We start from the raw sequence: 15,144 nt of genomic DNA, 5'->3' as shown, positions 1-15,144 counted from the left end.
AAAAGGCAGTGAATCACAAAAAAATACAAACAAAAAACCTACACACCACCGCCAATTTATTCCCTGGAGTAAAACAAATTAACAAAATTCTGCCTCTTTAAGTGTTGGCTTAAGCTTCCTAATAGCGTTTCTTAAATGAACAGTAACTCGCCACAATAACTCTGCAAGTAATGATACTTCTGCACAAGGCCCGCACTAATGGTTGCGATACGGTGTAGCTATTAAATTATTCAGGTAAAGATCTTTTTGTTCGAGGATTTCGTGGAAGTTGAAAGCCTGGAAAGAGTAACTGTCAATGCAAAATTTACGTAGATAATAATGGGACGAATTATGGTCTTTTATGCGTAGATGAAGGCCGGGGGATGGCTCCACGTTTTGCTGGTAAATAGTTTCAGTCGATATTATTTTGAATGGTTAGAATACGGGATTCCAAGTTAGTTTTTTATCGAGTGTTAGGCTGAGTGTTTAGTATTCTAACTCGATGAATTTGGTGGTTTTAGATTACTAGATAGTTCTCTGAAATACAATGCATGCGTCGTTTTTCGTACAGCTATTGCCTGGATTTACATAGGATTGTTGGTGAAGTACCATTTGTTCCGTCAGGTGAAGAAGTTGTTGACATGGAGTTGAAAGACTCTTTGGGATGAATGGCGAATGATACGGACATCAAGGGATGTAGTGTTACCAGTATACTGAAGTAGGTACACAAGAGGGGATATCACTTGTTTACTGACAAAGGTTATATGATCATTATCGTGATGTCCTACACTGATGAGTAAAAGAATCATCCCTTATCAGGATTCACCTGTGGCCAGTTGACCGGCACGTGTCTATTTCGGCGTAGATACGATATTGATCTTCAGTACTTGAAGCTTCGTAAACACTTCACGCACGTTCCCAAGCTCCTCTATCTAAGTGCTTTGGGGTGACCATATATATGTCCACGGGTGTGGGGCAGTGTGTCCATCCCAAAATGAAAGTCCTGCTCGTATGTCTGATGTTCGTAGCGGCAGCCGTCCAGGTGAGATCGCTTGTAGATGTACAGATTCCACTGTACGCTAATAGAGCTTATTACTTCTCTAAAAAATGTTCACACAAACGTACACATATGATGGTAGTACTCATAGTCTGTTCTACTCTTAGCTATTTTGCGCTTCCTTCTCAGCCCCAGTTTAACTGCAAGCGATCGGGTGCATGTGGTTTCTCGCATTTATTTACACTATAGATAATATTACATCAATCATTATATCAGAAAAATTTCTTTCAAAAGTTCTCATGTAGTAAAAGCATCGATTTTCCCCTCAGGTTCGATGTTTCTTGCCAGCTCAATAGTTAGTTTAGATGTTTAACGCTTAACTATGGACTAGTAACATGGTCAGTCTTTTCTTATGTTCTGTCTTTGCCAACAATTGTACTGTGAAAACCGGTAGAAATGGTAAAAGACCCATACTTCATTTTATACACTCTAACACAAAAAAACGCACCACGAAGGGATTGTCCGAATGGGACGGAAATCGGTATATTTACAGAGAAACAAACCACTACAATTTCGGAGACGTTGAATGATTTGTTCAAAAGAGAGCTCCAGAAATTGAGCAAGTCAGTAACGCATTGGTCCACCTTTGACCCTAGTGCAAACACTTATTCGGCTTGGGACTGATTCAGTAATTGGTAGAGTTGTCGGATGTTCTCCTAAAGTATATAGTGCCAAATTCTGTCCAAATCGAGCGTTAGATTATCAAAATGCGGAGCTCGTTCTACGTAATGCTCCAGACATTGAAGAATAATCTGGACAGTTCGAGCTAATGATTTGTCCACTCATCGAACGTTAATGGGACGTAATAGACAGGTCATTTCGTGCACAAAATCCTGCTTCGGCAACACTTTCGCTGTTATGGACGATTGTAGAGGCAGCATGGCTCAATATTTCTACAGCGTACATGCAATGACTTGTTCAAACCGTGTCACGTCGAGTTGCTGCACTACAGTGGGCACGTTATTAGGAGATATCCAAATACTTTTGTCACCTCGCTTTGTAGACCTGAACTATGATTCTAAACTCTGTTGCATCCCGGGTTGTTTAAAATGATTCTGACTTTTTTCATTCATATTTCTTTGAGATCACGCCACTTGCAATCGTAACGTTTGCTATATACTGAGTTTCCGGTCGTTGACCTGAAGTCGATCTCTGTATCCAGAATGAGATTTTCACTCTGCAGCGGAGTGTGCGCTGATTTGAAACTTCCTGCCAGATTAAAACTGTATGCCCGACCGAGACTCGAACTCGGGACCTTTGCTTTTCGCGGGCAAGTGCTCTACCACATGAGCTACCGAAGCACGACTCACGCCCGGTCCTCACAGCTTTACTTCTGCCAGTATCTCGTCTCCTACCTTCCAAACAGAGCTTCTGTAAAGTTTGGAAGGTAGGAGATTAGATACTGGCAGAAGTAAAGCTGTGAGAACCGGACGTGAGTCGTGCTTCGGTAGCTCAGATGGTAGAGCACTTGCCCGCGAAAGGCAAAGGTCCCGAGCTCGAGTCTTTGTCGGGCACACAGTTTTAATCTGCCAGGAAGTTTTAGATCTCTGTATGTTAACACTTCGTGGTTAGAGGCGGTGACCTGCTTAGCTTACGTCAGATTACGAAACAAGGCTTTTATTGTGTATTGAAGGTATAAAACTATACAGAAGCTATAGCTGGTGAATGTTAGTGGTATGGTATCAACGAACACCAGTATTGCTAGGCTATCTGAATCTCAATTGATAATGTTGAGGGCGGCCGAGGTGGCCGAGCGGTTCTAGGCGCTTCAGTCTGGGGCATGGATGTGTGTGATGTCCTTAGGTTAATTAGGTTTAAGTAGTTCTAAGTTCTAGGGGACTGATGACCTCAGATATTAAATCCCTTGGCGCTCAGAGCCATTTGAATCATTTCAATTTGATGATGTTGAGCTGAGGTAGTTTGCGACTAGCATTTCCGTTCGATAAGTGTAACTTCAATTCATGTACATTTTCAACAAGTTTGTTTCCTACAAAAAATCTTTGAAATTACCACGGGTAACAGAAAACTGAATTAATGGTTAATGGTAATGAAAGGGTAGAAAAATTTCTGGTTCTGCGATAGGACTCAGATAGTTATAGAACACACCTTCGGCAGATCCCACGAACATGTGGTCTACTTGAAGTGACTGGGACGAACGGCGACACATCACTTCCTTGGGTTAAGAAGCCAGATGCTAGATTACAAATCCGAAGGAAGAGTGAATCTTATTTCGGGTCACAAATTAGTAGATATGTAGAGTAGATTGATATTCTATCGCGTAGTTAGAATATTGAAGCAGTAATAGAGACATATTAAGAATCAGGCTGCTTCGAAATTCCTTAATGCTATGAGCAATGGACTGAACAAAACAATTTAGCAGAGAAATGCAGTATGTAAATAATCAAGGGCTGGAAGACAAAAATAATTGCATTTGCGTCCGAAGCGAATAACCGTTCATAAAAGATTAAGTATCCACCTCAATAGTCGAGGTCGCTGACGCACGCCGTTGCTGAAGCAATCGACTCAGAATTATCCGGTTCGAAATTCGTGTTGCGGGAGAAATTTTCGTCGCCAGCAAGGGGAGGAGCGGTGGGGTCGTAAAGTTTTTGATCGCCAGACTGCATTAAGTTCCAAACCTCTCCGCAGTGTCTCGTGGACTGAAGGCATCTTACAGTGTATGATGGTGATCCACTCTTCAGGTGGAAACGCTAAGCCCAGCGATCCGTTTAGTGTTAGTCGAGAATAGTTGCCTAAGTCAGGACTGTCCAACCCGCAACGAGCAGGCCTCATGCAGCCGAAAGGAAATATCAGTGCGGTCCAAGAAGTGTGCATCTAGCCTGGAATCGATAAAAGAAAGAAAGGAATCTAAAGAAAGATCGATGAAATTACTTTTAGGTAAATTTGTGAAAAACTGATTATTTTCAACCTGAAACTAACGCCACATGATGCTGTTCTCTCACTGGTCCATGCCATACTTTAACCCCCGGAGTCTCGTTTTTATAACCGGCCAATCCATCAGACGCTCTGATCTGTTATCTTACTGCTACTTCAATTGCAACTGCGAAACTAGAGATTCAGAGACATGTAACGAAACTAATTTCTGGAAATACAAGGAAACAATTCTGGTAAATAAACTTTTTCGCAGTAGTTCTGATCACGACAAGTCGTGTAAGTTAAAAATATTTCTGTGGATTGCGATTACTGCGAATGTTTGCTATCTAACAGTAGACCTACCGTAATTCTGTAATTACCGTAAGTTAAATGTGACATATTTCTGGGATTTGTAGTAACTTATGTATAAAATTATCCATGAACTCTCATATAAATTGTGAAATTAATTGCATCTTCATTTTCTTTTTGTTTAGAATTAAGAATTGTAAAGTAACATTCTTTTCCCCCGTACTCTAATGTGGATCAGGTAAGCTAAAGGGTTGCACACCCCTCGGCTGTTTATGGGCAGAGCTTTCACCTTCTCCCTTCTCTGATCATCATAGATCACAGACGTGATATACGCAAATTGCGTCACCTGTATTCAAAAGACAAACCCAAAAGTTCCTTAAGCTGCGTGGAAAGTGACCATTGTGCGTAGAAGGGAAAAAACTTTCAGTTTTGGCGGCTGAATAATCACAAGTAAATCCAAACGATTAATGCCAGTTTGGATCAAAAATAACGCGACAGAACTGAAAAGCAATAACAGCAGGAAAATATGACGCAATGTAAAATAAGATCAAAAGTAAAAATGTTTTTTGACTGCAAACATACTTTTAATGTTATTAAATATAATAATCACAACTCAAGTTCAAGGCGCTTGAGTGAAAAAAGTCAGAACTGTTCTCCTCTTCAAGTGTGATCAAGATTAGTTCAGCATCTTAATTAGTCAGGAACTCCATTATGCCCGCTGCACGCCATTTCATCGTACTTATGGAAACTTTACAAGGGAAACTGTGACTTCACCTCGTATGTTTTTGGGACATTACTTTATATCAGGCAGCGCTCTTCTCATCTTCGGTCTCTTTCGTTTCATGTACCTCGATGCAAAAAGTGGCGTCAAATGGGAAGTTAGTCAGTCTTGTGTCGTAATGATGTGGAATGAGTCAGTTTACAGGACATGTATACATGGTTAGTGTTAACATTAATGAACACATTATTATTTTAGTACTGCTCATGCAACTACACTTATACTACTGGCCATTAAAATTGCTGCATCATGAAGATGACGTGCTACAGACGCGAAATTTAACCGACAGGAAGAAGATGCTGTGATATGCAAATGACTAGCTTTTCAGAGCATTCACACAAGGTTGGCGCCTTGGTGACACCTACAACGTGCTGACATGAGGAAAGTTTCAAACAGATTTCTCATACACAAACAGCAGTTGACCGCCGTTGCCTGGTGAAACGTTGTTCTGATGCCTCGTGTAAGGAGGTGAAATGTGTACCATCCCTTTTCCGACTTTGATAAAGGTCAGATTGTAGCCTATCACGACTGCAGTTTATCGTATCGTGACACTGCTGCTCGCGTTGGTCGAGATCCAATGACTGTTAGCAGAATATGGAATCTGTGGGTTCAGGAGGGTAATACGGAACGCTGTGCTGGATCCCAACGGTCTCGTATCACTAGCAGTCGAGATGACAGGCATCTCGATCCCTGAGCTAACAGATGGAGACGTTTGCAAGACAACGACCATCTGCACGAACAGTTCGACGACATTTGCAGCAGCATGGACTATCAGCTCGGAGACCATGGCTGCGATTACCCTTGACGCTGCATCACAGACAGGAGAGCCTGCGATGGTGTAATGAACGACGAACCTGGGTGCACGAATGGCAAAACGTAATTTTTTCGGATGAGTCCAGGTTCTGTTTACAGCATCATGATGGTCGCATCCGCGTTTGGCGACATCGCAGTGAAGACACATTGGAAGCGTGTATTCGTCATCGCCATATTGGCGCATCACCAGGCGTGATGGTATGAGGTGCCACTGGTTACACGTCTCGGTCACCTCTTGTTCGCATTGACGGCACTTTGAACAGTGGACGTTACGTTTCAGATGTGTTACGACACGTGGCTCTACCCTTCATTCGTTCCCTGCGAAACCCTACATTTCAGGAGGATAATGCACGACCACATGTTGCAGGTCCTGTACGGGCCTTTCTGGATACAGAAAATGTTCGACTGCTGTCCTGGCCAACACATTCTCCGGATCTGTCACCAATTGAAAACCTCTGGTCAATGGTGACCGAGGAACAGGCTCGTCACAAGACGCCATTCACCACTCTTGAAGAACTTTAGTATCGTGTTGAAACTGCATGGGCAGCTGTACCCGTACACGCCATCCAAGCTCTGTTTGACTCAATGCCCAGGCGTATCAAGGCCGTTATTACGGCCAGAGGTGGTTGTTCTGGGCACTGATTTCTCTGGATCTATGCACCCAAATTGCGTGAAAATGTAATCACATGTCAGTTCTAGTATAATATATTTGTCCCATGAATACCCGTTTATCATCTTCATTTCTTCTTGCAAAAGCAATTTTAATGGCCAGTATTGTAGATCATATAAGCGATTCTTGTATTGTAATGATGTGGAACGAGTCAATTTAGAGGACATGTATACATGATTAGTGTTTAAATTAATGAAACATTATTATTTTAGTCCTGCTCATGCAACTACACTTAATTTTTCATCACTATGCGGCCGAAGAATACTAGACTGGATTTCGCGGCCATTAATGCCACACGGTAGATTGATTTTTGTTTGTGTGGCTGTGTGTGTTGTACAGGCGGTGCCAGCCCGCGGCCTGCCGCGACTGCCGTACAGGAGCTCCGACGTGAGGGCGCTGAGGCCCAAGGGCCCGCTGCTCCAGCCAAGACAGCACAGTGAGAAAGGTCAGTTGCAGCTCTTTACCGCTTGTCTTAGAACCTTTGTACAGTTTCCGTGAAAAGCGATAGCAAATCTACACGCCCACGGTACAGAAATGTTCTGGTTAGCAGCATCGCTGGCTGTGTAAAGCTATTCGTCATCGATGACGCAGTTGTTTACAGGGATTGTTTACAGGGGCACTGTCAGACATTTTAATCACTAAATCTTCATTTCATCTAATCTATACTCCAGAATCTGCCTTATAGTGTACAGCAGAGAGTACTTCTAGTGCCACTACTATTCCACGCTCCATTCGCGAATGATGCGAGGGAAGAACGACTGTTGTTAAGCGTCCGTATCACCTCCAGTTTCGCGGATTTTCTGGTCGTGGTCATTTGCAAGAAGTACTTGAGACAAACTAATATGTGGCCACACACCTCGTGGAACGAAAGCTCTCGGAATGTCATTACCAACTCTCTCCCTGATGCACAACATCTCTGTTGTAATGTCTGCCGTTAGAGTTGCGCTCTCACGCTTACTAAACGATATCTTGATGAAACGCGTCGCTCTTCTTTGGATCTCTCGTTTATTAAGATCTCTTCTAGTAATATAACTGTGAGAGTCCCTTACTGGGGACCGATGCTCTAAAATCCATGGAACGAGCGTTTTGTAAACCCCTTCTTCTGTAGATTCCTCCAATCTTGGCCTGAAATGTGTTATTCTTACAACTACACAAATCCGGATTGTTATTCCCAGATATGTTACGGTTGTTACTAGTTCCGGTGTTTTATCGACAATAGTACAACTGAACATTATCATTTCCTCTATTTATGCGCTATTTGTTAGATTTATTCCCGTTCGGGATCAGCTCCAGTCTCTGCACCAATTACTGATCCTATGAATGTCTTCCTGCATTTCGCCAGTCTTGTAACTTCCCTACAGGCAACAGCATCGTCCTCAAAGCCTCATGGATCTTTCAATCATATTCACTTGACATTTCACACACAGGGTGTCCCAAAAACATACCGACAAGCTTTAGGGACAGGTTCCCTACAGTAAAACAAGAAAAAATTTGCGATCTGAAATGCATACCTTAAGGGCTATGAGCATATGGTCATCTTCCATACTATGAAACAGATCTCTTCTACTGCAAGGACATTACTTTCCCATATTTTGAGAGGAGGTGAACAAGTGCTCACAGCTCTTAAGGTATGCATTTTAGAGAACATGTTTACTAGACATTTTTTCTCGTTTTCGTATAAGGAGCCTGTCCCTAAAGCTTGGAACACCCTGTAAACCTCAAATAGTAAGGGTGTAACAACATTTCGTTGGGGTAACCCCATAATTAACTTTATATATCCCCTTTTTATCCCCTGAAGCCGGCCGCTGTGGCCAAGGGATTCTAGGCGCTTCAGTCTGGAACCACGCGACCACTACAGTCGCAGGTTCGAATCCTGCCTCGGGCATATATGTTAGGTTAGTTAGGTTTAAGTAGTTCTAGGGGACTGGAGACCTCAGAGTTAAGTCCCATAGTGCTCAGAGCCATTTGAACCATCCCCTGAAGAACATGCTGAGTTCTGTCGACAAGGAAGGCCTGAATCCAATTACAAATCTGGTATAACATTGGGTAAGGTTGCACTTTTTTCATTAAACGAAGGTGCGGAATTATATCGAATTCTTCCTTCAGATCAAAGAGCTCTGCGTCAAATTACGTATCGTTGTCTACGGTGCGCTAAATCTCATGCACGAACAGGGCGAGGTACGCTTTGCAAGATCTCTGTTAGCTGGCACCATCAATCGATAGAGAAGATTTGTATTTCACAGGAAAGTCATAATGGGTAAATATAAAACGTGTTCCATAATTCCATAACTGACGTCAGTGTTTATGCGAATCTGTCTGACCGACTTGTCAAAAACCGAAGGTGATTTGCATGTTTTTAAATCGCTTTGTAACGGTCACTGATACTAGGAATGTTTAAATGACGACCTATAATACAACAAGTCTTAGTTATCACCAAATTGCCCTTTGCTTCGGGTCGCAACAATTTTTCGTTTATCGGACTCCGCCTTAGTTACGATGTCGAGTGAGATTCAATATTGTAATACCTGCATGTTCAAAACAAACATTATTTGAAGTGTCTTCTATGCAGTCAGCTGATACTCGCTGTTCCCGCTACGCGAGGATTGTAAAACCTGTTTAAAAAGCTCTTTTCCTTGCAGCAGGCCGCAGACCGGGACACCACCTCCTCCATCTTTACTCTCGCCAACCACCTCCACTCTCCCTTATCTCTCACATTTTGTGGTAACGGCCTCGTTGCATAGTAAAACTTGCCACATCCATACCAGTATTCCATATTAGCCTGAGCTCTGAACACAATGCTTTGGCCAACAACGCTGAACGGCGACCCTCAACGTTATGAAAGAAGCCAAGTCAAAATGTAAATGAATGAGATTTCTTATTAATTATACTACTGAAATACTACTGAAAGAAATTAGTAGTTGATGTTCCGGTATCAAGCCATAACAATGACAGACTTAATCAATTGAAAGGTATTTCAGGCAGTTAAGTCTGTAGTCTGGAATTACGCTGATCACAGTTACAGGTAGCTGGAAACTTCACTTACTTGTGAAGTCCTCACAGCACTTATCTCAGGGAAAAGATGCCAGGCTCCCTACCTGCCCTAATATTGTTTATCACTAAATTTCCAGGGAGAAAAAATTTACAGTTATTTGAAGTGATAAAAGTAGCACTGGTTCAGATATCTTTTATGAATGGTGCATTCCCAGCAAACATGGTAGATGGTGTAAAGAGAATTCTGAACCATCACAGCAGCGTTAAGATCAGTTAATAAAACGCCATTCCAGCAAGTCTTTGAAGCTGCACAGGTCGTTTCACGATGGCAGTCCCTCTTATGTCGCGCAGCAAATGCCAGCCATCTTTACTTTCGACCGTCTAATACATGAAGCCTAGGTGTTACCACTGAATTAGCCCATAATTCTGGATGAGGTCTTCCCGCCTACTAGGACAGCGTCAAAGGTGCCCCGTCCTACTTCGCCGGACCTCGCCCAGTAAAGCATGCTAGCTGCAACTACTTTCCCATACCTCGTCCACACATAGTGTAAAGCCTCCGCGTCTGGAAACGTTCTGCCGTCTTCTGTCTCACAAACGACCCACTACCGCGTCTCTCCCACCACTCGTTGCTCTCCAAGAGATACTCTCATTGGTTGCTTTTGACCCTACTTATTTACGTTATATACACTCCTGGAAATGGAAAAAAGAACACATTGACACCGGTGTGTCAGATCCACCATACTTGCTCCGGACACTGCGAGAGGGCTGTACAAGCAATGATCACACGCACGGCACAGCGGACACACCAGGAACCGCGGTGTTGGCCGTCGAATGGCGCTAGCTGCGCAGCATTTGTGCACCGCCGCCGTCAGTGTCAGCCAGTTTGCCGTGGCATACGGAGCTCCATCGCAGTCTTTAACACTGGTAGCATGCCGCGACAGCGTGGACGTGAACCGTATGTGCAGTTGACGGACTTTGAGCGAGGGCGTATAGTGGGCATGAGGGAGGCCGGGTGGACGTACCACCGAATTGCTCAACACGTGGGGCGTGAGGTCTCCACAGTACATCGATGTTGTCGCCAGTGGTCGGCGGAAGGTGCACGTGCCCGTCGACCTGTGACCGGACCGCAGCGATGCACGGATGCACGCCAAGACTGTAGGATCCTACGCAGTGCCGTAGGGGACCGCACCGCCACTTCCCAGCAAATTAAGGACACTGTTGCTCCTGGGGTATCGGCAAGGACCATTCGCAACCGTCTCCATGAAGCTGGGCTACGGTCCCGCACACCGTTAGGCCGTCTTCCGCTCACGCCCCAACATCGTGCAGCCAGCCTCCAGTGGTGTCGCGACAGGCATGAATGGAGGGACGAATGGAGACGTGTCGTCTTCAGCGATGGGAGTCGCTTCTGCCTTGGTGCCAATGATGGTCGTATGCGTGTTTGGCGCCGTGCAGGTGAGCGCCACAATCAGGACTGCATACGACCGAGGCACACAGGGCCAACACCCGGCATCATGGTGTGGGGAGCGATCTCCTACACTGGCCGTACACCTCTGGTGATCGTCGAGGGGACATTGAATAGTGCACGGTACATCCAAACCGTCATCGAACCCATCGTTCTACCATTCCTAGACCGGCAAGGGAACTTGCTGTTCCATCACGACAATGCACGTCCGCATGTATCCCGTGCCACCCAACGTGCTCTAGAAGGTGTAAGTCAACTACCCTGGCCAGCAAGATCTCCGGATCTGTCCCCCATTGAGCATGTTTGGGACTGGATGAAGCGTCGTCTCACGCGGTCTGCACGTCCAGCACGAACGCTGGTCCAACTGCGGCTCCAGGTGGAAATGGCATGGCAAGCCGTTCCACAGGACTACATCCAGCATCTCTACGATCGTCTCCATGGGAGAATAGCAGCCTGCATTGCTGCGAAAGGTGGATATACACTGTACTAGTGCCGACATTGAGCATGCTCTGTTGCCTGTGTCTATGTGCCTGTGGTTCTGTCAGTGTGATCATGTGTTGTATCTGACCCCAGGAATGTGTCAATATAGTTTCCCCTTCCTGGGACAATTAATTCACGGTGTTCTTATTTCAATTTCCAGGAGTGTGTATTACTTCTTACATGGTTCATGACAGTGCGGAAGTTTAGCACAAAATAGTCATTAACTACCGCCGCACTGTAGGTGAACGGAAGACAGAAATCTTGGCGACGTGACCACCCTCGTCGAATTTCCTGCCAAGAAGGGTGTTTCACGTGCAATATATTCTCATCCGCAGTCTGCTCGTGGTGCAGCTATACACCACCATAGCGCGTGCGCCTCGTTCTCACTTTCCTATCTCCGCACTCGGTCAGATAAATCACTCTTAGCCAGACAGGTCGCAAACACAGCCGGGAGGAAGTATGGCCAGTCTAGGCGCCTACTGCCAACATAGGATCATAGCGCCGTACACAGCACAATGTTTACAATAAGAGCCATGAGGAACTTCATTACGTAACACAAAGCTTAATTTGGGCCTGGTTCAAAATGGTTCAAATGGCTCTGAGCACTATGGAACTTAACTTCTGAGGTCATCAGTCCCCTAGAAATTAAGACTACTTAAACCAACTAACCTAAGGACATCGCACACATCCATACCCGAGGCAGGATTCGAACCTGTGACCGTAGCGGCCGCGCGGTTCCAGACTGAAGCGCCTAGAACCGCTCGGCCACATGGGACGTCCAATTATTCGATACATACATTCAATTTCATAGATTTGTCTTAGGAGCGCCTTTAAAAAGCTTCTGTTCTCTACTTGTCTGAAGTGCTTCCTGTCCACGTTTCAATTCCGTACAAGGCTACAGTCGAAACTAATGCCTTACGAACAAAAGTCATTGATTTTGATTTTATATTGTATGGTAACAAATTTATCTTTTTCACAAACAGTTTTCTTGATTTTCATAGTCTGCATTTTATATCATCTCTGATTCGGCCTCCGCCAACTATTTTGCTGAACAGGTAGCAAACTCGACTACTTATAGTCTTTTACTTCCTAATCTAATTCTATCACCATGATTTGATTTAACTTCACTACATTGTATTACCCTGGTTTTAATTTTGTTTGTATTGTTCCTATAAACTCTTTCCGAGATGCTATCAATTTCAGTCAACGTTATTGCAAGTCTCTGACAGAATTATGTCGGAATTAGCAGTCATGGACTGTGCGGCTGGTCCCGGCGGAGGTTCGAGTCCTCTCTCGGGCATGGGTGTGTGTGTGTGTGTGTGTGTGTTTGTCCGTAGGATAATTTAGGTTAAGTAGTATGTAAGCTTAGGGACTGATGACCTTAGCAGTTAAGTCAGAAAAGATTTCACACACATTTAATTTTTTTCCATTATGTCGTAGACAAACGGCAAAGATCTTATTTCTTCCTCTCACTTTTAATTCCCCTTCCAATTTTTTCCGTGGTTTCTTTTACTGCTTACTGAATATAGAGATTGAGTAACATTGGGGGGAGGCTACAGCACTGTCGCACTCCCTTCTCAGCCACTGCTTTCATTTCATGGCGTTCGATTCTTCTAACTGTAGTCTGGTACAAGCCATAAGGGCGGTATGACCTCACGGGTTACATTTCTCTGGAACTCAGACTGATCTTCCCGAGTTATGCTTCTACCAATTACACCATTTATTTGTCAATAAATAGTTCGAGTATTTTGCAAGCATGACTTATTAAACTGATATTCACATCTGTCAGCACCTCTCTTCTATGGAATTATTATATTGTTAAAGTCTGAAGGTATTTATCCTGTATTATAAATATTGCACACCAGGCGGATCAGTTCTGTCACGGCTAGCTTCCATGAGGTTGTCTATAATTCTGAAGGAATAGCGTCTACTACAGGGGACTTTTTTCGAGTTAGGCCTTTCAGAGCTGTGTCAAAATCTTCTCGCAGTATCATACACTACTGGCCATTAAAACTACTACACCAAGAAGAAACGTAGATTGTGGTGTCACCGCCAGACACCACACTTGCTAGATGGTAGCCTTTAAATCGGCGGCGGTCCGTTAGTATACGTCGGACCCGTGCGTCGCCACTATCAGTGATTGCAGACCGAGCGCCGCCACACGACAGGTCTAGTCCAGACAGACTCCCTAGCACTCACCCCAGTTGTACAGTCGACTTTGCTAGCGATGGTTCACTGTATACATACGCTCTCATTTGCCGAGACAACAGTTTAGCACAGCCTTCAGCTACGTCATCTGCTACGACCTAGCAAGGCGCCATATTCTGAACAGATAATATTGTGAATCATGTACTGTCAAGAGCGACGTTCATCATTAATGGATTAAAGTTAAGTATCAAACTGATTACGTCCGCTTTCTAAATTGTAATTCGTTGACATGTTCCAGACCTCGCGTCAGTATAGTTCTTCCCTCCTCACGCCAGCCTGCGTGAGCAAGAACGCGTGCATTTCGGCCTCTACTAGTAACACGGGGTTGGCTCTTTTGCCAACACAACATAGATGATAAACGGGTATCCATTGGACAAATATGTTATACTAAAACTGACATGTGATTACATTTTCACACAATGTGGGTGCATAGATCCTGAGAAATCAGTGCCCAGAACAATCACCTCTGGCCGTAATAACGGCCTCGATACGGCTGGGCATTTAGTCAAAAAGAGCTTGGATGGCGTGTACAGGTACAGCTGCCCATGCGGCTTCAACATGATACCACAGTTTATCAAGAGTAGTGACTGGCGTATTGTGAAGAGGCAGTCGCTCAGCCACCATTGACCAGACGTTTTAGTTGGAGAGAGATCTGGAGAATGTGCTGGCCAGGGCAGCAGTCTAACATTTTCTGTATCCAGAAAGGCCGGTACAGGACCTGCAACATGTGGCCGAGCATTATCTTGCTGAAATGTCGGGGTTCGCAGGGATCGAATGAAGGGTAGAGCCACGGGTCGTAACACATCTGAAATGTAACGTCCACTGTTCAATGTGCCGTCAATGCGAACAAGATGTGACCGAGACGTGTAAACATTGGCACCCCATACCATCACGCCGGGTGATACTCCAGTATGGCGATGACGAATACACGCTTCCAATGTGCGTTCACCGCGATGCTGCCAAAAACGGCTGCGACCGTCATGATGCTGTAAACAGAACCTAGATTCATCCAAAAAATTACGTTTTGCCATTCGTGCACCCAGGTTCGTCGTTGATTACACCATCGCATGCGCTCCTGTCTGTGATGCAGCGTCAAGGGTAACCGTAGCCATGGTCTCCGAGCTGATAGTCCATGCTGCTGCAAACGCCGTCGAACTGTTCGTGCAGATGGTTGTTGTCTTGCAAAAGTCCCCATCTGTTGACTCAGGGATCGAGACGTCGCTGCACGATCCGTTACAGCCATGCGGATAAGATGCCTGTCATCTCCACTGCTAGTGATACGAGGCCGTTGGGACCCAGCACGGCGTTCCGTATTACCCTCCTGATCTCACCGATTCCAAATTGCGCTAACAGTAATTGAATCTCGACCAACGCGAGCAGCAATGTCGCGATACGAGAAACCGCAATCGCGATAGGCTTCAATCCGACATTTATCAAATCGGAAACGTGATGGTACGCATTTCTCCTCCTTACTCGAGGCATCACAACAACGTTTCACCAGGCAACGCCGGTCAACTGGTGTTTGT

The 15,144-nt window shown here is 44.7% G+C and overlaps 1 protein-coding gene across 1 annotated transcript in view; it reads left to right on the top strand.

The window, feature by feature from the left end:
* The first annotated feature begins 983 nt into the window (after positions 1–983).
* The window catches only part of LOC126326339 (brachyurin-like), a 36,797-nt gene continuing 22,636 nt past the window's right edge, over positions 984–15,144 (top strand). The window contains exons 1-2 of the mRNA XM_049995633.1: positions 984–1,021; positions 6,817–6,922. Coding sequence (XP_049851590.1) covers positions 998–1,021; positions 6,817–6,922 — 130 coding nt within the window. The 5' untranslated portion in view covers positions 984–997. The remainder of the gene's footprint in view (positions 1,022–6,816; positions 6,923–15,144) is intronic.

Source organism: Schistocerca gregaria, chromosome 2 (assembly GCF_023897955.1).
Source record: "Schistocerca gregaria isolate iqSchGreg1 chromosome 2, iqSchGreg1.2, whole genome shotgun sequence".
Lineage (NCBI taxonomy): Eukaryota > Metazoa > Arthropoda > Insecta > Orthoptera > Acrididae > Schistocerca > Schistocerca gregaria.
The sequence above is the reverse complement of the archived record's forward strand: the minus strand, read 5'-3'. Positions and strand labels throughout refer to the sequence as shown.